The following is a 24,579-nucleotide window of genomic DNA, read 5'->3' as shown; positions in this document are numbered from 1 at the left end:
AGCTACATGTTCCAGTGCTCTGTCTCATTTTCCTTTTATCTCATGAGCCTTTGTCTGGCTGTTTTGGCCAAATGAAATCGAATTCTGTGCGTACAAGCAGCAGCAAAATGTACCCTGCTTTCTCAATCTTTGGTGCTCTCCGTGCGCTGCCTCTGTCTTCCTCTGCTGAGTTAAATACTACAATGCTCAGCACAAACTATACCAGCAGCTCACATTGCTTGACATCTGTCAACACTTGTTCTCTTGAATGCATATTTCCCAGCTCCAGTAGAATGTGGCCTCGTCCTCATCCAGAAACACGGGAACAGTCTTGGTAGGTCATTACATTCTTGACAGACTACAGAGCGCAGGTAACCGGCTCAGTTAAGGCCCAGTCACACTATCATTTCAAATGGTGAAATTCATTCCAGTGGATTTTGCCGTCAGTTTGTCTGACCTCCTCCAAAATGACACATCCAGGGTGCCCTCTCACTGCTGCTCCAGGCCACTCTGTTGTTAAGGAGTATAACAAGTACAGTATCAACTTTCCTGTAGTGACCTCACCACCACAATGTCTTTGGCAGGTAGATGTACGTCTTCAGTGTGTGCCTTTTGTTGTGGGATCAATATGATATTGGGCTAAAAAGCACCTTCAGGCTTGGCGGCTTGAATGCCAGTGACTCTTTCCATGGTTGCTATCTATAGGCTGCTTTCTTTTCACTGTTGGGAAACTTAGTGCTGGCTTTATATGTGCTGAACTACAGCTGTAAGTTTTTGCCTTTTCAGAAATATGTGAAAGTTAATTTTGATGTTTAGCAGGTATAATGTTATGCATTTTCATCTTAGTTTAGCATGTTAGTACGCTAACCTTTGTTAATTAGCACATCACACAAAGTACATCAGAGGCTGATGGGAATGTCATTAGTGTTGCAGGTATTTAGTCATAAACCAAATTGAACAGAGGGAAATGATGCCCCTAGATGAAAAGTCAGGGGATCAAAGTTATTACAATTCATCCTCTGGTGACCATGAATGTGTGGACCAAATTTTATGATAATCCATCTCATAGTTGCCGAGATATTTTGCTACATCAGAACTTCGCCCATAGTAATGGTCTGCTATACATAGCAACAGTCTGCTATACATGGCAACGGTCTGCTATAAAGAAATAGCAGACCACAGAACGCCGTGATTAACCAATCAGAATAGAGTATTCAACAATGCCGTGTAATAAAAGGTTATAATTAAATGTAATGAACTGAAAACACACTGTAAAAGGGTTAAAGTTGTAAAACGAAATCACATCGGACAACGACCGGACAACGTCATGGTAGCAACCTGTCAATCACAAGGTAGCCACGCCTTAAAGCATACCCTGCTTTATGGTCTATTTGACTCTAAATGGGACCATAATTTACTAAATGAACATCATGCTGTATTGAAGAAGACTTGAAACTCATGTTTACAATGTTCACTGAGGTAATAATTCAAGTGAGAAGTAGAGTCATTTCCTCATAGACTTCTATACAATCAGACTTCTTTTTGCAACCAGAGGAGTCGCCCCCTGCTTAGAAAGAATGCAAGTTTAAGGCACTTCAGCATTGGCTTCACTTTTCAGACTCGGAGGTTAGCCCACTGAAAACCCATCCTCTGAAAAACATGAATGTCTGTACCAGATTTCACAGCAATCCACCCAGAAGTCGTTGAGATATTTCAGTCTGGGCCCAAGTGCTGGACTGACCAACAGACAGACGTTGCCATGCTGCTAACATGGCCAAAAGTTCTTAACTCAAGGCCCATTTGCTTGGTTTGTCACAAGCTTTCAACCGCAACTCATCTGCATGGAGTTTGCTTAGTCGTCATCATGTGAACTAAGCATCGAGCATGATGACTTATGAGGGCTAGTCACCATGCACAATCCTATATTCCTGAAAATCCCTCTTAATTATTTAACAAAAGGCCAGTCCACTATGATTCAGTTAGCCCTGAATGAGCTGCTGCTGCAGTGGTGTAAACCATATGAAAAATGTTGCTTACAGCGAAGTGGTACTGTTGAATATTCTTTGTTATATGAGCCTGCAGTAGATCAAAGGCGTGTAGGTGTAACTGGTGCAGTTGGGTTTAAAGTCAGGAGGGAGGGAGATGCTTTGTGCTCATGTATTACAGTGTGGGAGTGGACAGCGTATTAATGATTATGGATTTCTCTGTGTTATTTTTCCATGCATTGGTGTTTCAGTTCAGTGTGTGAAGCTCAACGGGTTTGCTTTTGTTTAATTTTTTAGTCTTTGGATGTGAAGAACTGCATTGATTTCTTATGACTGCAAAAGGTTGTTGATGTTGTGAAGGGTATCACTGCTCCTCTTCTTGTTTGGCATTGATGGTGAAGAGCCGAGCTGACAGGTAGAAGAGTAAAGTAGACCGATAAAGCTGCAGACTGACGGCGCCCCGGTGGATGGGTCGTGCAGTCAGATACAGCATGCAGGTAAATAAAGCATGAAGGCAAACAGATGGGCCTTCATCCAGATGGATTTACCAGCATGGAGAGAGAGATGGAGCAGGCTGCTGTAGGTGAGACTACACTGCTCACTGCAGTCCTCTCTCAAAATGCAGCTCTGCTTCTTCTCATGTAGAAATACCTGTCATGTAGTATTTCTGCTTGCTTTTTGTTCCTTGGGAGAGTACTATCGTAAAGTCTACTGCAAAAACATAATTTTATCAACTTAGCAGTCTGAATTGACCTGAATAGGCTGTTTAGCCCCTTCAGTGCCAAATCCAGAATTGGATAATTGAGCCATTTTTTTTTATATATATATTTTGAGTTATTGGATTAAAGGCATTTTTCCATTCAACATTTACCCAAAGATACTGTAAGATCTGAGTATGACATTGACTTAACATTATGCCCTTCAAACATATAATTAGCCGTGCTAGTGGCGTGGCTAAATAGCACCGCTTTGGTCCAGACTGGTATATTTCAACAACTATTGGATGGATTGTCATAACACTTTGTACAGACATTCATGGTTTTCTTCATTGACTATAGAGAATCCTGCACAGATCTTTTTTTTTTTTTTTTTAAATGGACCATGCTTTTTGTGTTGATGCTAGAGATGGTATTGGTAAACTTTTGTTACAGTGGTAATTTTGGCAGCTATATCAGATTTAGTCTTAGTCTGTAGACGAAAATGCTTATTAGTTCAATCACAGTTTAGTAATTTTTATCCTTCATAGATTGTCGACGAAAATAATTAAGTCTTTTAATTTTGTCTGCTATTTTTTAATTTATTAAAATGTCCTTTTTTAGTCATCAGATTATATTGAACATTTCATCAGTTTAGTCTAGCCAAATCCAGTAATTTTGTTTTTATAGTCGAACCTATTTCACATAAAATTGTACTTTATCATTATCTGATGAAAAACACAGGTTGAATGATTAAGAATGCAGCTTTGCTATTTAAGTCCTCCTGAATGTGCTAATTAGTATGTCACACTCACCTGCAACATGCAAAAATATGCATTAATCAGCCACCCGAACGCGACCTGCAAACTTTTTTTTACAGTAGCGCAATTTTCAGGACGAGAAAGTGACAGAGAGAGGGGAAGATATGGTTGAAAGGGTTGAAAATAAAGAGAGATTTTGGTAAAGTATTTAGTTCTTTTTGTCAAGGATATTGCATATTTGATATTGTCACCGTTAGTGTTTAATGACCTCAGTGCTGTCTCATCATTGTCTCGTCTTAGTTATGGAAAAAAAAGTCTTGTTGACGAACATATTCCGTCATAGTTTTTGTTAACGAAATTAACACTTCTCTGTTAACAGTATACATCCTTATAGATATGGTTTGGTGAAAATATGCTTTTAAAGCATGTCCTACTATTTTTGTTAGATAAAATATATTATTATTATTATTATTATTATTATTATTATATATTTTATTATTATGATTTTCCTACATTTTCTGCACTTTCTTTTTTACACAAAACATTAGGATACAATTTTGTAACTGGAGAGCGCCGCCTGTTAGATTGCATTAGGTCCACACATGATTATTACTAAGGTGGGTCTGTTCCTACTGTATGCACACTGGAGCCGTATTCCCACACTGGATTTGGTAGCAGCCTAATGAGTTGGTTGTGCTCAAGTGTTTTGGGGGCTTTACAATCACATTTGATCTCGGCAAATCCTTTCTCATCGCAGAGAAAGGAAAATGTATGATGGGATGCTTTAGTGGTAATCCGGCTTCGATGGAGACTTTGCTTTGTCTTGACGGAGGATGAAGGAGAGATTTACCTTCAGTTTTTTTAATTGGCTTTATTGGAGTGTCATGCTCACAATCACGCACATAATTTTGTTTTGTGGGACGTGATTTGTTTTTAATCAGTTTAAAAGTTTGATGCTAACAAGTTGAAAATGTCTTCAGCTGTGTTTGTTTATGAAACAAATCAATGCTCAGTGTGAATGTGTTATTTGTGTGCAGTGAAAGAAATTATAATTCACAGGGGATTCACATCAGGGCTCAACATCATTTAAGGAAGGACAAATAAACCATTGAGTGTGACATAATCAATTTTCATATTACTGCTCAGACTGCTAAAAGGATTTTGTGTGAGCTGGTGAAGTAATATTTGTACACCTACAAAATGAATCTGAATTTGGGCCGCCAAATAGCCCGTGGCATCACTGTGCAAACATCGTGCTGCTTATGCTTTGTCAGTTTTAAGCTCCACTACTGTGTTGCAACTTTGGTCAAATTTTTATTCAGCTGCATGTTTGAAACTAATTTGGTCCAATTAGGCCAAAGGAGCAGAACAGCCTTTAGGGCCTTTAGCGGGGGCTCATGGTCAAATTGGTTACCTGTATCAATATTGATACCGAACACTTGTTTTGGTATTCTTTCTCTCCTTGAAAAAGCCTCAAAGCACATAACTCATTGGTTTTATGATATGCAGAGCCATCATAAATGCAATTACTGTGCATATAGAACCCCTTATTTATTTCTCAGTATGTTGAGGCTGCACTTAAAGGTGCAGGAAGTAGGATTTGGTGGCATCAAGCTGTGAGGTTGCAGACTGCAACCAATTGAAACCGTGTGCAAGTGTGTAGGAGAACTACAGTGGCTGACATGAAAACGCAAATGGCCCTATCTGGAGCCAGAGTTTGGTTTGTCGGCTCTGTGAAAAAGGACCCGCTCCCTATGTAGATATAAACAGCTCATTTTAAGGTAACAAAACACAACGATTCTTATTTTCAGGTGATTATACACAAAAAAAACATGGTATTAATATTATATTGCATTTCTGCCAATAGATCCCCCTGAATGTTACACACTGGTCCTTTTAATAATTTAAAAATGTATTTCTTTTTGATAGCTGATTTAGAAGTAAAAGCTGTAAAAATAACAAATCCTAGGCAGGAAAAAGAAAAGCTATGACCATACAGCACACAGCAAATGGCCGGGACACGTTGGCGTGCAGTATAAAGTTTCTTTTTACTCTTCTGTATGCTGCTGTATTGTCTCATTCAAAAGATTCTGAATGGGTGACAAAAATCGTGATGAAAGAAACCAAACAATGACAGAGAACTCGTACATGTTGCTCTTAGTCAACAACATGCTCACGTGTATGCAGCTGTTGGAGCTGCCTTATCAGCTGTACCACCTGATGATCACGTTCTTTTAGCATTAAATCAATATTCAGGAAGAGGCTTACATGGATATGATGGAAGGACGTAGTTGCAAAAAAACAAGTCAAATATTCATAAACTTGTAGATCTGCTGGTTTCTTATCAGAAATACAATTACAGTGAAATGAAAAGGCACCTCAGAGTGGGGTGGATTGCAGCAAAGTTAAAGATATTGAACCTTGATGTAGGATAATGTTGAAATCCATGAAGTGATTTCTGTGTTTGTAGTATAAATAGGCTTTCTCCATAGTTCAGACTCTGTAGTCCTGCCGAGCCTGCTGTTTGTTCCGCTGATAACCATTTCATCATGTTATTAGTTTACCATGTTCTTTCCTCATTGCTTCCTCTTATCTCGTTACGACTTCCTGCTGTTTGTGTGCTCCTTCAGACTTAGAGAGGCCGATGCTGCAGCGATTACAGTCTAAAAGAGGAATATCACATTATTTTCGTGGTTCTGAACATGCTGTTTGTTGAGGCGAACAAATACCACCCCAAAGGTACAAGCCAGACCACTGAGGCTCCAGTCTGTGATCATATCAAAGCAGAATAAGGGAGGGAAAAAAAACGTGACTTTGAACCAGATGGCGATGCTTTGTGGATTCATAGGACGATACAGGATTTGTAGTATTTCAAAAATGCGTCCATAAATCACCCTCAGCCCCGTCAGCCATCAGCCGGCGGTTTCCACAAAGTCGCTTTTGTTGCTTTCATTCACTGAATTAGATATTGTGCTGGTCTTCTAAGGGCATCGCTGAGAGTTTTTTCTGTCTTGTGAGACCTTTTTTTTGTGACGGGGTTAGGTTTAACAGTGTGGGGTCGCTAAAATAACGGGTCATATCTGTTTTAGGAAGGTGTTCGTCTTTAAAGCTCAGCCAGCCTCTGACAGCGTGAGTGATTGTGAAAAAGTGTTTGGCTTTGGTCCAACATCTATCAACGGGAGGTTTGTGGAAGTGCTTGACTGATTGAGACGGAGCCCAAAGCAATAAATGAGACAATTTAACAGGCTACACTAAAATGTAGAGCACCAATGAAGGCCGTTATTAAAATATTTTATTATTCTGAGAAAAGTAATGATCTGCTACAGACATCTTTGAAAGGTCGCCTAAATTGATTTGTTAATATTCGACTTAATCGTGTTTCATGGTAGAGATAAACTCATATGGCAACTTATTGTACATCCTTGTATAATATCTAGTTATTACTATCACAGTTAGCTTCAGGATATTGCAGAGGAATGTCAACATTGTGTGCAAGACGAACACCTTCACTCCTGTATGTGAACACATCTCACATAGGAAGCAGATTCTGAGCGTCTGAGTCAGGGTCAGGAGCTAGCGGAGCGGATGAGGGGCCGTCTGTGTACTTCAGCCATGGCCCGGACTGACCCCTCACCTTTGACCCCCCTGGCACAGAGAAGCTCTGTGTTCCCATTTATCCCAGACAGGAGGTGCTCTGTTAGGGAGGTCACCTCTTTCTTCTCCTCCGTCTTCTTCCTGCATTTAATCTCTGTGAACCGCGGCGGTGTCAAATCTGATTTCTATTGACATTTAAAGTTGACATGGTGAACTTCTTTGAAAACAGTTGCTTACATCCAGCAGCTAGAGAAACCTCATCAGTTATCCGGAGTTGTGTTTCTGGCCTAATTCCAATATTCACTCTCCTTTTTAGTAGCGATGTGATGGTGAGGACAGTTTCACCGGTGTTACCGATTACACTGGACATTATACAAGAAAAAGATGACGGTCAATATGTGTAGCGTGCTTAATTTGTTCTTTAACGTCAGGTGGCTGTGTGTCTGGCCTCTTCGGTCCAGCTTTCGCTGTGGGGCCGCAGGTTTCCACCCGGCGCTGCTCCGCCGTGCACACCGGCTGTGACCGCTTTGTCCTCCTCACTGCGATTATCTCATTAACGTTATGGTTCCCTTATAGCATTGGGTTTAAATTTGTAATATTTCCAAATAGGCGCTTTTGCATCGTCTTGTCTGTCAACTCTCTCTCATCCCGTGTGTGTGAAATCTGACAACTGCTACTCTGAGCTGAGACTCCGTACGGAGCAGATGCATTCACTGTCCGTTTGTAGTGTCCGTCGTCCGACTTTGTATTGATAACACGGCGCCGATACGCCAAAATGAACTAAATGGGTTTTATTTCTGTAAAAAAAGTAAAACGACGGTGAGGGGGGTGTGCGGGGGGGGGTATGTAATGTGATTGGTGTGTGCCCAACCACCGTGTAACACCGACTACCGAGGCAAACCTATTTTTTTTTAGCTCTGTTTTTGGTCTCCACCAACTAATAAGGGAAGTATTTGTCTCTTTAGCTGCTAAATGCTAATACTATGTTCACCAGCTAGTCGCTAACTGTGTATGTCTGCCATTTAGTGCAGATTCAGGTGATAATGCTCTGTAGTTTCATCACTACGATTAGGGATATCGGATATTTGGCCAATACTATCTCAAATATCTGTATCAGGTATCGATGGCAAAGAAGCTGATCTATTCAATTCAATTCTATATGTATACTATATACATTATATACTGGAATTTGAATTCCTGTTGAAGTTTGGACCAAATTGTTGGTGCATTAAAAAGTTTTACACTTGAATTGTAATTCCTGTTCAAAGTTGCTGGTGTACAATTTATTATTTTAATAATAAATAACAATTCAGTAAATTTATAACTATGTATTTATTTGTTACATTTTGTTTTACAAAGTTAGGAAAACAATGTTTTAGTCAAGCCTGATGTTGCCTTACACATAAAAGAATGATCCCAGTCACTTCCACACAGTGAGGCATACAGCTTTTTAATTAAACACTGGTATCTTTGGTACCCAAAGCCCAGGTATTGCTATCAGTATCGGGACTGAAAAAGTCAGCTTGGTGCATCCCTAACTGCAAGCAACCCCTTTCACATTGTCGCATTGTTTTCACATTGTCCTCTGATACATTGTTAACAGAAAAATATCTATTTATAGCCATTTTAGTTGATGTTTTTGTCCCTGAGAAAGACTTCAGAAGTGCAGTGTTTTAAGAAGAAGTTTGTTTCGCCCATCTCATGTGAAAAAGATTGTGGAGAGTTGCCTCTCCAGCTCCAGTTGTGGGTAGCTTTGTTGTTTTATTTGACCTTTAAAGTCTCTTACTCAGAAATATTCAGTCTTTTCTTTGTCCCCAGCAGGGACCAGATGGGCTGGTTTTCAAAAAGTGATAAATTTGTAGTCGGCTCTTTTGTTTTATGAAGCATAACAATGGCCTCGCTGTGCACAAATTAGCACTTTCTTTGCATTCATAAAATTATATTGTTTATGCAAGAGAAACTGTGCAAACCAAAGGATTTTTTTCTTGTGTGTGTGCGTGATAACAGCATGCCTAACTACAAGAAAGCGCAGATGTGTGAGGAGAAAAACGGCTTTAGTTTGTGCTTTTTCTAATGGGGAAAATAAAAAAAGATGTTACCTGTTTTATCAAGCATAGCAGCGATGCCACAGTGGATTAATGCAACTTTTAGTATTCAAATTTGAAAATCACAATGATGAAATGTGTAGAGTGTAAAGTGTATGCGCCCTCTCTATAACAACAGGAAAGTCATTCTTCTTCTCCAACATCTGGCTCATTCATCACAGTCAATGAGTTTCATCACTGTGCTCAAGTTTTGAACCTCCTGGCCTCGTGCCACGCAATAAACTTAACCTCTGCTGCTTTGTCTGTCCTTCCCCTCTCTGTCCTCTCACAGGTGTAGCTGCAGCCCCCCCCTGCCCACACCGCCTGCCAAGATGGTGGTGCTGTCGCTGAAAATATGCGTCCGCCAGTGCAATGTTGTGAAGACGATGCAGTTTGAGCCCTCCACGGCTGTCTATGACGCCTGCAGGATAATCAGAGAGAGGGTCCCCGAGGCTCAGACGGGACAGGGTGAGAATGATAAGAGGACACTGGATGGGCTGCAAACTGTCATAGAAACAGAGAAGCAAAGGAATGATGACAGATGAGATGTGTTTGCACTATGATTAGTCAGTTTTCAGGGTTTTCAACGCAAAAAAATAACAATATGTTAGGTGTTATTATTCACATAACTGAGTACTTAACAATTAATTTGGACATGTAGGGAGATTAATACTTCAACTTCACTGTTTGGAGGATATTTGGGGACTCACAATCATAACATGGGATTAACATAGGACGCAAACATAACATTGGATTAACATGGAATTCAATAAACAAAACAACAAAACATTATAATAAAGATTTAAGAACAGTAAAACAGTAAAAAATAGTAAAATTTTTCATTTGTTCAGCCCTTGTGAAACAGCTTTGTCATGACCTTCAGATTCCCATTTTTCCATTCAGTCTTGTGTAATATGTAATATTGTTTGATAAACTTATGCTGGGATCAGACTACATGATATCTTTATCTTTTCAGATGACCGTAGAGTCATAAATTGTCAACCTAACTTAGTGGAGACACCACACAATCAGTCATAGCTTGCCATCTCTCACTACTTGCGTATCAGAAGGAGGTGGCAGTGTCCGACTTTACACTTTCACTTGACGGCATCAGTGTTCCCATTTGCGTCACCATGTTAACAGACTAGATAAGAGAAGGCAAAACATCATAATTTGACACATTACTCTTTTTGACGGGACGTTTTGGGGGATGTCTCAGATGTTGAGTGAGCCATGTTGATGAACTGACATGTTATAATCATTAAAGAAAGTTGATTTAATAAAAAAAGACTAGCTCATTTAATCGGATAAATCACTTAATTCAAATTGAGGATTTTGTTCGCAGATTTTTATATTATTTTTATGGTGATGACATCATAACATTTTTGAATATGGAAAAACAATGACATTTTGGTATAGCCCTATCTAAAATGCTGCTGTTCTGCCCCAGCTTCAGACTATGGTCTGTTTCTGTCTGATGAAGACCCTAGAAAAGGCATCTGGCTGGAGTCTGGAAGGACACTGGACTACTACATGCTCCGCAATGGGGTAAATATATCAACCTGTTTAACCCAACACACACAAACACTCTTCATATCCTAAACAAATGTGCATTTATATGCAGATCCTGTATATCGCCGTTGTTTTAGTAGCCATGCATGATTCCAGATGTTCTAATGGCCAACTACTAACCGAGATATAGCACATTATTTGAATGGATCATTGACAAAGTGCCTTATGATGGAGAAAATATGAACAGTTTAATTAATTTAAAAATACTTTATTAATCCATCAACTGGGAACAAAGACAGTTTACGATATAGTTTATGCCTCAGCAGTACAGTGAAGTGAAGCAGAATGAGAGAATAAAAGCTCAGGATGAAATTGGATATGAAGAAAAAATTGAGCACATCAAAGGCAGCTTTTAAAAGTAACTGTAAAGAAGTGCTCCAGCCAGCTGTAGATCCTCTGCCAATCTCTGAACCCTGCTGCCAAACGCCCGAGCGACTCTGGTTCGTCGTGTAGTGCTGCCTCTCAGTACATCTGTGGGTTTGGTTCTGCAGCTCTTAATGGTTTCTCTTCTTCAAATCCACCAAAGGCGACCCAGGTGGAAGGCATGACTGTGACCAATTATTCTGAACCAAATCTCTCCTCATTGTTGTGATTGGAAGGGAGCAGTGGGCTGTGATAGGCAGCCGTTAAATACGGTTTTCTGGCCTGTATTCTCCCCTCTCTCCACGCAACCTGGATGCATTTGATCATTTTCTCAGCGGATACTTTCTTAGCCCCCTCTCTCTCCCTCTCTCTCTCTCTCTCTCTCTCTCTCTCTCTCTCTCTCTCTCCGCCTCTTTCTCTCTTACATTTTATTCCTGCATTCCTCTCTCCTCCTTTTTGACTCTTTTTTTTGTTCTCTTCTTTCTACCGTTTGTCTTTGAGCAGGACATCCTTGAATACAAGAAGAAGCAGAGGCCCCAGAAAATCAAAATGTTGGACGGGGCAGTTAAAACCATCATGGTGGACGACTCCAAAACAGTGGGAGAGCTGCTTGTGACTATATGCAGTAGAATAGGTACCTTGTTTCTTTTACTAGTCCTTTTCTCCATGCTTTAGAGTTGTGTTGTAAAGGTTTCACATTTTCTAACTGTTACTTTCCCTTTATTAGGTCTTTAAAGAAATATACATTAAAGTTCAGTGTCACAGAGTGTTAAAACATCCTTTGAATCTGATGAGTGCTTTCCCAATCCTGTTCGTGCAAAGCATGCAGATTGATCACTCAAATTAGGTTTTTGGTTTGTGTACAAGAGCTTTTGCAAACACATGCAAATGAAACACAGAGATACTCGTTAAGAAAATAATCCTGTTAAATTAAACATGGATCCAAACAGACTCTGGGGGATATCTTGGATAATTTTCCCCTTCTCTTTCTTCCCTTTTCCCTTGCAGGCATTACAAACTACGAGGAATACTCTCTGATCCAGGAGATAGTGGAGGAGAAGAAGGAGGACGGGATGGGGACGCTGAAGAAAGACAGGACGCTGCTGCGAGACGAGAGAAAGATGGAGAAGCTGAAAGCCAAACTACACACAGACGACGACTGTGAGTCCAGTAGAATTACATTTTGACCCGATGGTGTAGTTGATGGTGGGCATTAACTTCGCTAAAGTGTTTATGCGAGACACTAGTTGGCCTGCTCTGATGGGTTGTTGGTTTTTCCCTCTCAACAAAATTGACCTGCACTTTAAATTTTTATTTTCATTGCAGGGTGGTCATTTAATAGCACATTGTAGCTACATCTGGATCTCTTGACCCCCGGAGGCACTCTACAATTTGCTCAGCCCAGACGCTTATTTACACCAGAAAGTCCCACATTGAATTCAGCCTAAACTGAACTGAAAGACTCATTTATTTTAAAATGACATGGCATCTTTGACAGCAAAGGTTGAGAGTAAATGTTTCCTTTGGTCAACCTACAGACATCTGTAGATGCTGACTGGAGCCACTGGAGCATAGTGTGACTGTTCCGCTCATTAGACAAAATTTAGAAAAGCATACACGTCCGCACATAACATTACACATCTCACAGTGTAAAGTTTTGGAGTGTCTTTGACTTTTCATGGAACTGGCCATCAGGGCAAACAGAGAAAGAGGGAAGCCATCCCTTAGTAGGCATGGGACGATATGAACATTTCATGTTGCGATTATTCTGGCCAAAATAGTTGTGATCCATGATATTATCCCAATAATCATCAAAATATGCTTAAAACTCTTAAAATCTTTCTCCACCTCCCTACATGCGTATTTTGAGAGTAATTCATTTGCCAAAAAAAGAAACAAATCACACAATAAACAAAGTTAAAACTAATTTGACTAATTTGAATTATTATTATTTTTTATAGATATTGCAATAATATCCTTATCGTGAATTCTTTTGGCCACGATAATCGTGTAGGGAAAATCTGATATCATGACAGCCCTACCCAAATTAGAAAAGATTTCTTTTATCCCTCATTGCTTTTAAATCCTTTCTCTATAACCACACAGTTTGGATTATTGTAAAAAAAACAACTTTAACTGATATTCATCATATATAGATTTTTTTATAATCTGATTCCTGTGGCTGTATTTTGTGTTGTCAGTGAACTGGCTGGACCACAGCAGGACGTTCAGAGAGCAGGGGGTGGACGAGAACGAGACCCTTCTGCTCAGACGCAAGTTCTTCTACTCCGACCAGAACGTGGACTCCCGAGACCCGGTCCAGCTCAATCTGCTTTATGTGCAGGTCTGACCCTCACTCTAACATGTTTACCACCAGAGGAGAATGTAGCCATGAACCAGACGATATACAGCACCATCCATATCTCCATCATCACCTAATGGTGACACATAGCTACCAGAATGTGTAGTGAAGGATGACTGTTGGATACATATTAAAGAAATATTTAATAATCTTGATCAGGATTACTTGATTACAGATACTTGACTTGAAGCTTTAATATAAAGCTTCCTCAGTTTGATTTTTTTTTACCTTTACCCAATTTAAGAAGGGTTTTATTTGTCTTTCAGGCTCGAGATGACATCCTAAACGGTTCTCACCCCGTATCGTTTGACAAGGCCTGCGAGTTCGCAGGCATTCAGGCCCAGATCCAGTTTGGACCTCACGTAGAGCACAAACACAAACCTGGATTCTTAGAGTAAGCGTCCATCCCAAAAGAAGATTTGTTCAATAATTTGGCATTTTAAAGAAAATATCCCTCTTTTACTCCATATTCAATATAAGATATAAACTCATTTGATTTGAATAAAGCTAAATAAGTTCAACCTTTCATGAAAGCACCGATAGAAACATTTGTATTCATAATATAAATCCAGCTTTGGGAGTTTGTGAGATTGATTCTTCTTTAGAGTTTGAAGACTGAAGCGGAAAAAATGAATTTGAACTTTTTGTATGAAATTCAGCTTATTCGTTTCATTTCTTTTAGCCTGAAGGAGTTTCTACCCAAAGAATACATCAAGCAGAGAGGATCTGAGAAGAAAATATTCCAGGTGTGGTCACTTTGTTCTTTTAGAAAAAGCACATATTGATTGTTTTACTTTCAACACATTTGACATCAGTTGTTCAGATGCTGAATCCATGTATAATAATCCAACCTGCAGGATCACAAAAACTGTGGAGAAATGACAGAAATCGAAGATAAAGTGAAATATGTGAAACTGGCACGGTCTCTGCGAACATACGGCGTCTCCTTCTTCCTGGTCAAGGTAAGCTGTAACACATACCGATCAGCCATAACATTAGGACAGCATGTGCACCCTGACCGGTCTGCGGCTACGCAGCCCCATACGCAACAAACTGCGATGCACTGTGTGTTCTGACACCTTTCCATCGGAACCAGCATTAACTTTTTCAGCAATTTGAGCTACAGTAGCTCTTCTATTGGATCTGACAACATGTGCATCAATAACCCATGGGTCTGACCCTGTTGCCGGTTCACCAGTTTTCCTTCCTTGGACCACTTTTGGTAGGTCCTGATTGCTGCAGGCCGGGAACATCCCACAAGAGCTGCAGTTTTGGAGATGCTCTGACCAAGTCGTCTAGCCATCACAATTTGGCCTTAATTTGGTCTTAATGTTATGGCTGATCGGTGTATATTTATTTCTATGACTTCATAAAAACACACTCTTTTAATGAAGTGCCACTGCGCAATTTTATTCACTGGAAAAAATCATCTAAAATCTTGCTTGAAGTTCTTTTCACCTGTTTTTTCTAGATTATTCTAAAAGAGGAGAAGCCGATTTTGGCATTGGTTGAAATGTAGTCGGAGCCTTTTATCTCCCGAGTGTGAAATCTGTTCTTTGGGTTTGGTGTTGACTGGATAAAGAGGCTGTAGGCAGTACCCAGCAGGTGTCTGTGTCCACCTGAACTTTCAAAGCTCCTCATGTCACCCAAACCAAGAGTGAAAATGCCCTACTCAAATCACACAATGTGATATATATATACTGCAGCCAGCCACCAGGGGGCGATCCAGATGTTTTGGCTTCACTTTTGGGGAGCTGTCATGTCGTCCATCTTTATTGGATAACATGACATTTATTGAAACTCACTCAAATCAAACCTTTTTATGGAGCTATTCTGACCAAATCATTGGAAGGAACCAGGTATATGCATGCCATACATTGTCCTTCATACATTTCACACATTCCTCTGTCTCACTTATTCACTAACACACACACTTACAAATACAACGCCGGCAGAACCTCGTCTGCGGGGAGTTCCGCGCACTGCTGGAAGGAAACCAAATGTTGTCTGTGCAGCGGAGTGTGCCACTAAAGATTATTTCAGAGCGAGTGGGGAGGAAGTGGAGTGAATGAGGGAGGCTGGGAGACATAAGGCACAGGCAAACCTGGGACACTTACTCTACCAAATAAGTCCAACTGCCAGCGAGATGCCCGCCGAAACGAGCAATTTGCTGATTTTTTTTTGGGGGAAACTTCCCTGTCTGCATCGATAAATTGCCTTCCAGTTGCCGCCTGTTCTGACTTCATTGCTGAGCTCTCGTAGAAAATGAGATCATTTCTGGTAATTGCTTGGAAAAAAAGTCACTTGTGGGGCTGTTACCGACTCTCTGCCAGACAGTTCCTGGCTGTTCATCAGTAGCTTTCAGCACCTGGGGATAAGGGTAGAGATGAAGTATAAAAAAAAAACACAAACTCTCGATTAGGTTGGAGCTCACCTCATCAAATCGTCATTTGCAGTAGCTCACACATTCCACAGTCCTGCGAGTCTACACTTTACTTCACCTTTTATTCCTTTTAAGCGTAAAACGCACAAATCTTAAACTAAGTCCCACCTCCTGGCCTTGGATCCGTGTTCCCCTTGATCAATTTGACATCATATCTGCTCACCGTTGTCGTTTCCGTCATCCTCGAGAGTAATCCAGTGGAGAGGAAACATCTTAAAAATAACCCTGGAAAAAATGCAGCCTATAGTGCCTAACCCATAACCCCTGGAGGCCCCAGAGGGTTTACAGGCCCTCCAGGACTTTTTACACAACTCACCTCTTTGCCCTCACGTCACAGCCCATCACGGTCTGTCCATCTGCTCGCCGACGAAACGCTTTCTCTGTCCATGCAAGGGAAAGGAAAAGCAGTCAGCTGTTCTGTAGGCTCAGAGAGCGACTGGAGTATGACATTAGAGGCTTAGTATATACAGGGGGAGCCTGAGGGTTTCTGACAGGCAGATAAAGACATGATTAAGACATAACGCTTTAATTACTAACTGGGAAAAGTTTTGTGTTTTCTAACTGGTTAGACACATGAATGCCCATCTTGGCAGATCAGTGTGACGGCAAAATTAGACTTTTCGAGCTGCGAGGCCTATGAATTTAAATTCTGTTGCTTGAACTGTTAATCTGTCCTTTTCTCTAGATGCCTTTTATTCAAGTAATACCCTCGGCAGGCCGGGGAATATGAAAATGAATTGTTCGCTGAAGGGGATAAAATTGACATTTAAAGTGGTTTGTTTGCGTCATGGGGGTTGGTGTCTTGTTGGTTTTATTCATTCTGCTTTTATTCAGACAATGTGGTTCAATGAGAGTGAACACTTTGTCTCCCCCCATACATTAGACGATGAAAATCAGAGATAATATTTGTTGCAGTTATAAATACAGATGAGATGAGACAAACTGAAAACACACAAAGCTTCAATTGAAACTAGTGGCTGTAAGGGAGCAGTGCATGGTCGCCAGCAGTCAAACTGAGAGTACTTGTAGCACTTTGGTGTGTAATGATGGTTGTACTACTAATGCAGGCAGGCTAATGCACCAGTAGTAGTATTAATATCAGTAGCAGCACTCATCATGGTCAGAGGCGCCCATAATGCTATAAGTAACATGTGTATGAATGTGCTGGCAAGTATGCAGGATTATGATAAGTAATAAGTGATAGTGAGGGTTAAAAGGATGAAAACAGACCACAAAATGGTAATAAATAATGAAATACAAAGTGTGGATTAAAAGATTATGTAAACTTAAAATGTCTATAAAAAAAATAAAAATGAGGAAAAAGAAATAAGGTGTACTTCATCCAAATAGAGTTAAATGTTTAATTGCTTTTTTGCCGAGTTAAAGCTGAAGTAGGCGAGATTGGAGCAAATAAGATTAAAAAAAGTTATTTTTATAAAACGGTCACTATATCCTGACAGTAGTACATTAAACAGGTAACCTGAAAAAAATCATGTGCCTCTGTGTTCTCCGGTGCTCCTAACGGCATCTGCAAGATTTCACAGACTGGAGGAAAACAAGCAGTCAGAGCTGACCTGGGATCTGCTGACAATCTGCTGTCTATGAGAGCTGTCTGTCAATCACTCGCGAACTCCGATCAAACGGTCAAACTAGGCAGCGCTGATCAAATATGAATCAACATTATGTTTAGTTAATGCCTATTTCTCGCCTCAAATGATTTCAGAATCATCTTGTAGTGTACTGTTTAGCTGTAAAATTAGAAAATTTGTGACCCGGCAGCCATGTTGAGATCTCTTGAGGGAACGCCAAGCAGCGGTCACATGACCGGAGCACAGCCAATAGGAGCTCTCTCTCTCTCTCTCTCTCTCTCTCTCTCTCTCTCTCTCTCTCTGAAATGACCTGTGATTGGTCAAAGTCTTCCATCACGGGCTAGATTTTTTAAAGCCTGAAAACCGAGTCATGAGGAGGTGCAGAAGGCAAGGCAAGGCAAGGCAGCTTTATTTGTATAGCACATTTCAACAACAGGGCAATTCAAAGTGCTTTACAGAAACATTCAAGAACATTGCGACAAAATGCAAAAGAACATTAAGAAATAATTAAAACAGTTATAAAAACATTAAAACATTAAAAATTAGAAAATAAAAACAAGCTAAAAATAAAAGCTAGGATAGAAACTAAAATTGCATAAAACTCAAAAGAGTAGAAGTTATAGTGCAGTGTCAGAATAAAAGGCACCCGCAAACAGGAAAGTTTTAAGCTTTGTTTTAAAAGAAGTGAGAGTTGGAGCGGTCCTGCAGGTTTCTGGGAGCTTGTTCCAGATATTTTGTGCAAGTCTAGAAGTCCAGAAGTCTAGTTATTTCTCAGAACACTTGAATTACAAAATGCTGAAAGGTTATTATGGAAGTTTTGCCCAATGATGCCAAAAACATTCTGCCTACTGCCACTTTAATTCAGAGAAACCCAGTCGTGAGATCTTGTGAAGCAGTTTGATTTCCTTAAGTGCAGAAGTGATAAAAGATAAAGTTTTCTTTAAAGGGCTTCATAAACATACACAGAAAAGAGTGCAGATCTCTTCCAACTAACAGGAAAACGCAACTCAGTGTCCATGCTGCTTTGTTAAATTCATCCATTACTAATCTCAGACCACTATGACCTTAACATGTGACTGAAAATAAAAAAAAAACATAGTCCAGTACTGATAAGATTGTCAAATGAACTAGCTGCTGCCTGACTCTACAAGAGAAACTCTCACATTTCTAACTGAAACTCAAGATAGTAGGCTGACGCCTGTTCGGTGTTGGCACTTAATACCACTTTTTGTCTCTTAAATTCTCAGCCATCGCCAGATGATGTGTCGTCAGTCATCCTACAATGGTTGCAAAATTACGAAACTGTTGAAGATTTTTAAAACAAATTTGGAAGGATTAAATGACGTTGGATGTTTTTGCAGGAAAAGATGAAGAGTAAGAACAAGCTGGTGCCGCGACTCCTCGGGATCACCAAAGAGTCTGTGTTGAGAGTGGAGGAGAAGACCAAAGACGTGGTTCAAGAGTGGCCACTGACCACCGTGAAGAGGTGGGCAGCGTCACCCAAGAGCTTCACCCTGGTAAGAAAACACATACAGAAAACACACAACATCTGACTGGACGCTGATCCAGGATTCATCACAAAGGCACAAACTCTGAATCTTTTTTTTCACAAGAATTCACAAGGTTCTGGTACTGCTGGCTTTGTGCTTTCAGCCGTCTTATCATTTATTCATTCTGCCCACACTGAGCTTATACATCCCTGGTAGTAAATAAGGAGGACAAGCTCACAGTAAACCCAACTGTTCCCTGCAGTGGCCATAAAACAATCACTGTAGTGCTCTGTCTGCCTGTCCTTTCATTCCCTCGCGCACTTCAGTCATTGAACAGGCCCCTTTGTCTTCCCTGTCAATATCCCTCCTTTGTGTCAGCACCCAGAGTCAATGAGCAACTTGGATTTAATCTTGCAGATCTGGTAGATGTACTGTCTCTATTACATTAACACGCTCTCTCTCTGTCTTGCTGTTAATTCAGCAGAGTGGTTTGCGGTTTAGACTGTGTGTTTTTTGATGGATTTGATTTGTCGTTCGCATGTTGGAGGAGTCCGATTTTAATTGGTTGTGAATTGGATTGGGTTACCCTGCCAAACGTTGACTTATAAAGTGTGCTTATAATAGGTGTACAGACTTTTACTAAAAAGTCCTTTTTTTCTGCTCGTTTTCTTACATAAAATCTGCACCAACTTGCTTCTTGGGTTAATCTGACTCTCAGTATGTTGCTGCAGTTGTATGTCACCCAACACAATGTGTATTCATCTGCAACTATTCACATTAATCCTCCCAGTAAATCCTCAGCCTGCGTACAAGTACAAGCAATGCAGTGGTTACTTTCCTTACAGCCCAGTGTAAAATGAATGTTCGAGATTGGATTGTGTGTGTTTGTGTGTGTGTAGGACTTTGGGGAGTACCAGGAGAGCTATTACTCGGTGCAGACCACTGAAGGGGAACAGATCTCTCAGCTTATTGCCGGTTACATCGACATCATCCTCAAAAAGGTGAGACGTTTATCTCCGGAGAAAACAGATGAGTCATAATGAATCAATAAAGTCTCAGATCTGTTGTTGCTTGATATGCTCAGGCCACTGTGTCGTACAGGTGCAGTTAAATAAAAAGCAATACAAGACAACTGTGCTCATGTGGCACAGGTACACTTGTAAGAACTCATATAGTTCTTCCCTGCGTGCACATTTGGGTCTCCATTCTTTCTTTCCTCAGATAAGAAAGTTGAGACGAATATGTAGTTTCTTCGCCTAATGCCTTCAAAATCCTGAAAAGATATCTCTGCACACCTGTCAAAGGGCAGCATGACTTGAATAATAGTTTAAATGACCTTTATCTGGTGTATCCAAAGCCTAGAATAGAATTAAATATGTGTCAATCTGAGACCAATTACCTACTCTGAATCGCTTGATGAATTTGGGCCCAGGGTTTTTTTTATGTTGCGCTAAATCTGACATTTAAGATAGCCTCAGGGTTGCCTTTTTTTTAAATCATTGCGAGCTCCTTTTGAAATTTGGTGTATTTTTCTCTCTGCTGCAGAAGCAAAGCAAGGACCGCTTTGGATTGGAAGGCGATGAGGAGTCAACCATGCTTGAGGAATCCGTATCTCCAAAAAAGTATGTAAATTAGTTAACTTATTACTAATAAAAGAGTTTTTACTTCTTCAGCCATGTAAGCAGCATATGGCTCCCGTGGATGGATTGCCATGAAATATCGTACAGACAAATTGTGTTAGGAAAAGATATTAACTGTAATAACTCATTTTGTCCAGGGTTTTGGTTCAAGACCTGCAAAACTATACATTCATGTCAACCCTCAAGTGTACTTTGTATTTAGTGCTAACTAGCAAATGTTGGCATGCTAACACGTTAAACTGAGATGGTAACCTTATAACTGCTAAACATCAGTACTGTAAGTATGTTAGCATGCTACCATTAGTATATTTACTGTAGCTTAAAGCAACACTATGCCCAAGTACAGCCTCAGAGAGCTGCTAGTATGGATGTAGACTTTTAGTCGTGTTGAAACCTGGGGCCAGTTGCATTAAAACAGACCTATCTAGTCTTTGTCTTAGTTATAACTTCACTAATGTAAGACTGACAGAGAGCCTGTTGTGCAATGCATTATGGGTGAAATTAGGCACTACACAAAAGAGGAAAAAATGGCGGATGCAACAGCGACAACACACCAAGTGTGGGAGAAAATAACAGAAAAAGTAACAGCATAAATCCAATGGTCATTAAAACCATTAAAGATGTTCTGAAACAATTTAAGAATATTGTACCAGAATCCAAAAAGGTAATGGATAAACAGTTGAAATAGTTAGCTAACTGGCCTTTTAACAGATTGTTGCCATAGCAACAAAGCGCTCACATCAGGCTTAGCCAGTTACAATAGTTCACATTATACCTGCAGTGGTTCATCCTGTTATAGTCGAGTATAAACTGAGGTATGATGATGTTTTGTCCATGAACTCAATAGCAGCACACACAGTTATTGCATATTATTTTATCACAAAACAATATCAGATTGGGTCCTTTTTCAATTTCCTTTTCAACACCGCCCTCCACCACAGCTCACACATCCATCTCCCCGGACCTCATTTCACCACATGAACACCTACTCAGTTGGACTTTATCCTGAGCGATAATCATTATGTGAGGAAATTTTGCTGTACTGGACAAGTAAAAAGCCCCTATCTGAACACTTCCTGATTAGATGCGTATTACCTCATTTATCCACAGTGGACTCTCAGGGCGTAACTGAAGCCCCTTTTTCCTGTCTAACCTCAATAGATATTGCTTTCCTGCCTTAAACTGAGAGAGAATTTACTGCAATTGTTATTGTATTTTTTTCCCCCTCCGTTTTCTTTTTATCCGGGCTTGTGCGCAGGGCCGAGGGCAAAAGTCTTTAATACTGCAAACACATAGCAAGCCAGACTCTGGAGGGCCTTATCTGAGGAAAAACAAAACAAAGCTTTGTCTTCCAGAAGTACACAGTGGGAAGAAGTTGCAGTGTCGGTCTGCTTTGTGTTAGTGGCCCACTGTCACAAACGAACACAGCCATATTGCTTTGTGTTAAATCTCTCCCATGAACACACTCACACACATAGTAAAGAACTAGAAACATGCTCTCCTTTTGTCCTCTTTGAAATGACTTTTTTTTACGTTCTTGTCTGCATGTGGTTTGCCATTGTTTCAGCTTGTCTCTGATATATAACTACAATACAGCTGTAGTTTGTTATTTGTCTTCTGCTCCATCAGAAAGCCGTTTGGCTGATGGTGTCATCGTGTATGCATCTGTGTATCATGTTTGTGTATGCATGTTGGATGTATTTGTTCTGGTTATAGTTTATTAGTCAGGTTATTTATTTAAAGAAAAAACTATGGTGCACTATTTATAAGACTAGAGTTCGGAATACAACATGATTTTTTTTACCTTGAAATACGCTTTCTGTTAAGTATTTCTGTGCCTAGTTTAGCATGCATGGTGAAAAGGTGCAAACAGATGGGTGTGTCATTCAAATGAGGCAGCGCAAAGGGAATTGTTGTTATTTTGGTGGAAATAAGATCTGTGATGTTAAGCCGAGAATAGACATTAAAGAGGACCAGGTCTTTTTTCACCGAAACGTTACTCCGCTAAAAAATTAATGATTCTTTCACGACTGCCCTACAAAGACAAAGAGGAGAAACTAAAGGCAGGTATAGTAAATTTAAATACTTTCTAAGCGGACTATTTTTACACTCTGCTTTGGACAAGCTTAAGGATGCAGAGGAAAAAAAACATCAAACATTTAGGGTGTCATGTTGATTTAAAGACAAGTGGTTATCCCCTTAACCTTTCTAGATGCTGGACTAACTTCCTGTTTTTGTGCCTGCAGGTCCACCATCCTTCAGCAACAGTTTAATCGTGTGGGCCGGGTGGAGCATGGCTCGGTGGCGCTGCCGGGGGTGATCCGCTCCGGCTCCATTGGCACAGAGTCGCTCAGCATGGGCACCATGCCATCTGCCCAACAGCAGATCACGATGGGTCAGATGCACCGCGGACACATGCCGCCGCTTGTAAGAACAGCAAAATGGCTCTCAGTATGATGTTTGTGTAGTATTCATTGACTGGTGAAGTCATGTTAAAGGTGTATACCACTCATACAAGAGTTTGTTTTGGGTGGCACCACTAGTAGACAGGTGTACCATCATCCTTTGTTTCCCTCTTAGTGGCTGGTTCCTACATCCCTCTAGGCTGCATTCTGTGAACCTGTTTGTCTTCCTGTATGCTTAGAGTTCAGCACAGCAGGCTCTGATGGGAACTATCAACACCAGTATGCAAGCAGTGCAGAAGGCCCAGATTGACCTCGGAGAGGTGGACAACCTGCCGCCACTGGGACAGGACATGGTACTGAACAGTCACATACTCATACTCTCCACAAATATCATTTTCAATGCATGATTTCAGTGAAACACTCATAAAACAAAATCATAGTGATAAATGATAGTGCTATCTGCAGAATGGCAGCCATGTTTAGGTGCATTTTATGCATGCAAACTTAATGTTTCTTGATGTGTGTACGTAGGCATCCAAGGTATGGATCCAGAACAAGATGGATGAGTCGAAGCATGAGATCCACTCCCAGGTCGACGCCATCACTGCAGGAACAGCCTCCGTTGTCAACCTCACAGCCGGTCAGTGGCACCTGCATGACTCAGCACATTGTGTTCCGTTTGTTTGCTACCAAGCAGGCTTGAATTTACGGAAACTCGCTGGAAATGAAATGTCTATGTCTTGATAGCAGAGCAAGACTGCATTATATATATGTCGTTGCATAGCCATTGTGGGATTTATTGTAAGCCTTTTTAGGAATGCTCAATAAAACCAGCGAAAGTGTTAAAACGTGCCCGCAGTTTTACAAGTACATTTTAGGAGTGCTATTTTAGAATGATCTGGCCAATTAGTGACTTTAAAGCAGAACCTTTCCATCTGTCTGGTGTTCATTGACATCGTTGTAGATCCTGTATAAAGTCTAATAGTTCCCCCCCATATCCTGCTGTGGTCTGGTGAATATGGGCGGATGAAGGTGTCTGTTGGCTCCGTGCCATTCTGAACCATTCCAAGTTGAAATTGGTTGTTTTTTCATTTTATCTGTGCTTTAGAGCGATAACATCCATCCATTATTCGTAACCTCTTATCCCATTCGGGGTCGCGGGGGTGCTGGAGCCGATCCCAGCTGACATTGGGCGAAGGCGGGGTACACTCTGGACAGGTCGCCAGACTATCACAGGCTCACAGTCACACCTACGGGCAATTTAGAGTCAACAGTTACTGTAACCTAACCTGCATGTCTGTGGACTGTGGGAGGAAGCCGGAGAAAACCCACACTAACACGGGTAGACCAAGCTGGATTCCAACCTGCGACCCTCTAGCTGTGAGGCGACATTGCTAACCACTGCACCACCGTGCAGACAGAGCGATAACAATTTGTCCCTAATTTCTGTCTTTTGTCCTGCTTATTTCCCCTTGCTAAAATGGACTGAAGTGTTTACGCAGTCTCTAGTCTCAGTTAAATACAGATATTTTTGTTTCTTGGTTGAACGGTGGATCTTAAGAAGACTCACTGGATAGCAGTCACACTTTTCTCTGTTTGATTTCGGTTAAGCTTTGT

At 40.6% G+C, this 24,579-nt stretch overlaps 1 protein-coding gene across 4 annotated transcripts in view; it reads left to right on the top strand.

Annotated features, from left to right (window-relative positions):
• tln2a (talin 2a) overlaps positions 1 to 24,579 on the top strand; it is a 111,583-nt gene that overhangs the window by 45,358 nt on the left and 41,646 nt on the right. For 3 of the 4 annotated variants that reach the window (XM_037789235.1, XM_037789226.1, XM_037789206.1), the window contains exons 1-14: positions 9,431 to 9,566; positions 10,549 to 10,646; positions 11,538 to 11,667; positions 12,042 to 12,194; positions 13,235 to 13,377; positions 13,662 to 13,789; positions 14,078 to 14,141; positions 14,253 to 14,357; positions 18,789 to 18,944; positions 19,817 to 19,918; positions 20,463 to 20,539; positions 22,804 to 22,984; positions 23,202 to 23,315; positions 23,494 to 23,602. In XM_037789235.1, coding sequence (XP_037645163.1) covers positions 9,431 to 9,566; positions 10,549 to 10,646; positions 11,538 to 11,667; positions 12,042 to 12,194; positions 13,235 to 13,377; positions 13,662 to 13,789; positions 14,078 to 14,141; positions 14,253 to 14,357; positions 18,789 to 18,944; positions 19,817 to 19,918; positions 20,463 to 20,539; positions 22,804 to 22,984; positions 23,202 to 23,315; positions 23,494 to 23,602 — 1,696 coding nt within the window. Of the gene's footprint in view, positions 1 to 9,390; positions 9,567 to 10,548; positions 10,647 to 11,537; positions 11,668 to 12,041; positions 12,195 to 13,234; positions 13,378 to 13,661; positions 13,790 to 14,077; positions 14,142 to 14,252; positions 14,358 to 18,788; positions 18,945 to 19,816; positions 19,919 to 20,462; positions 20,540 to 22,803; positions 22,985 to 23,201; positions 23,316 to 23,493; positions 23,603 to 24,579 lie in introns of those variants that run through there. The other variant, XM_037789217.1, reaches the window with a different exon arrangement.

This window comes from Sebastes umbrosus, chromosome 2 (genome assembly GCF_015220745.1).
Source record: "Sebastes umbrosus isolate fSebUmb1 chromosome 2, fSebUmb1.pri, whole genome shotgun sequence".
NCBI lineage: Eukaryota > Metazoa > Chordata > Actinopteri > Perciformes > Sebastidae > Sebastes > Sebastes umbrosus.
Note: the sequence above shows the minus strand (reverse complement) of the source record. Positions and strands in the feature narration are given on the sequence as shown.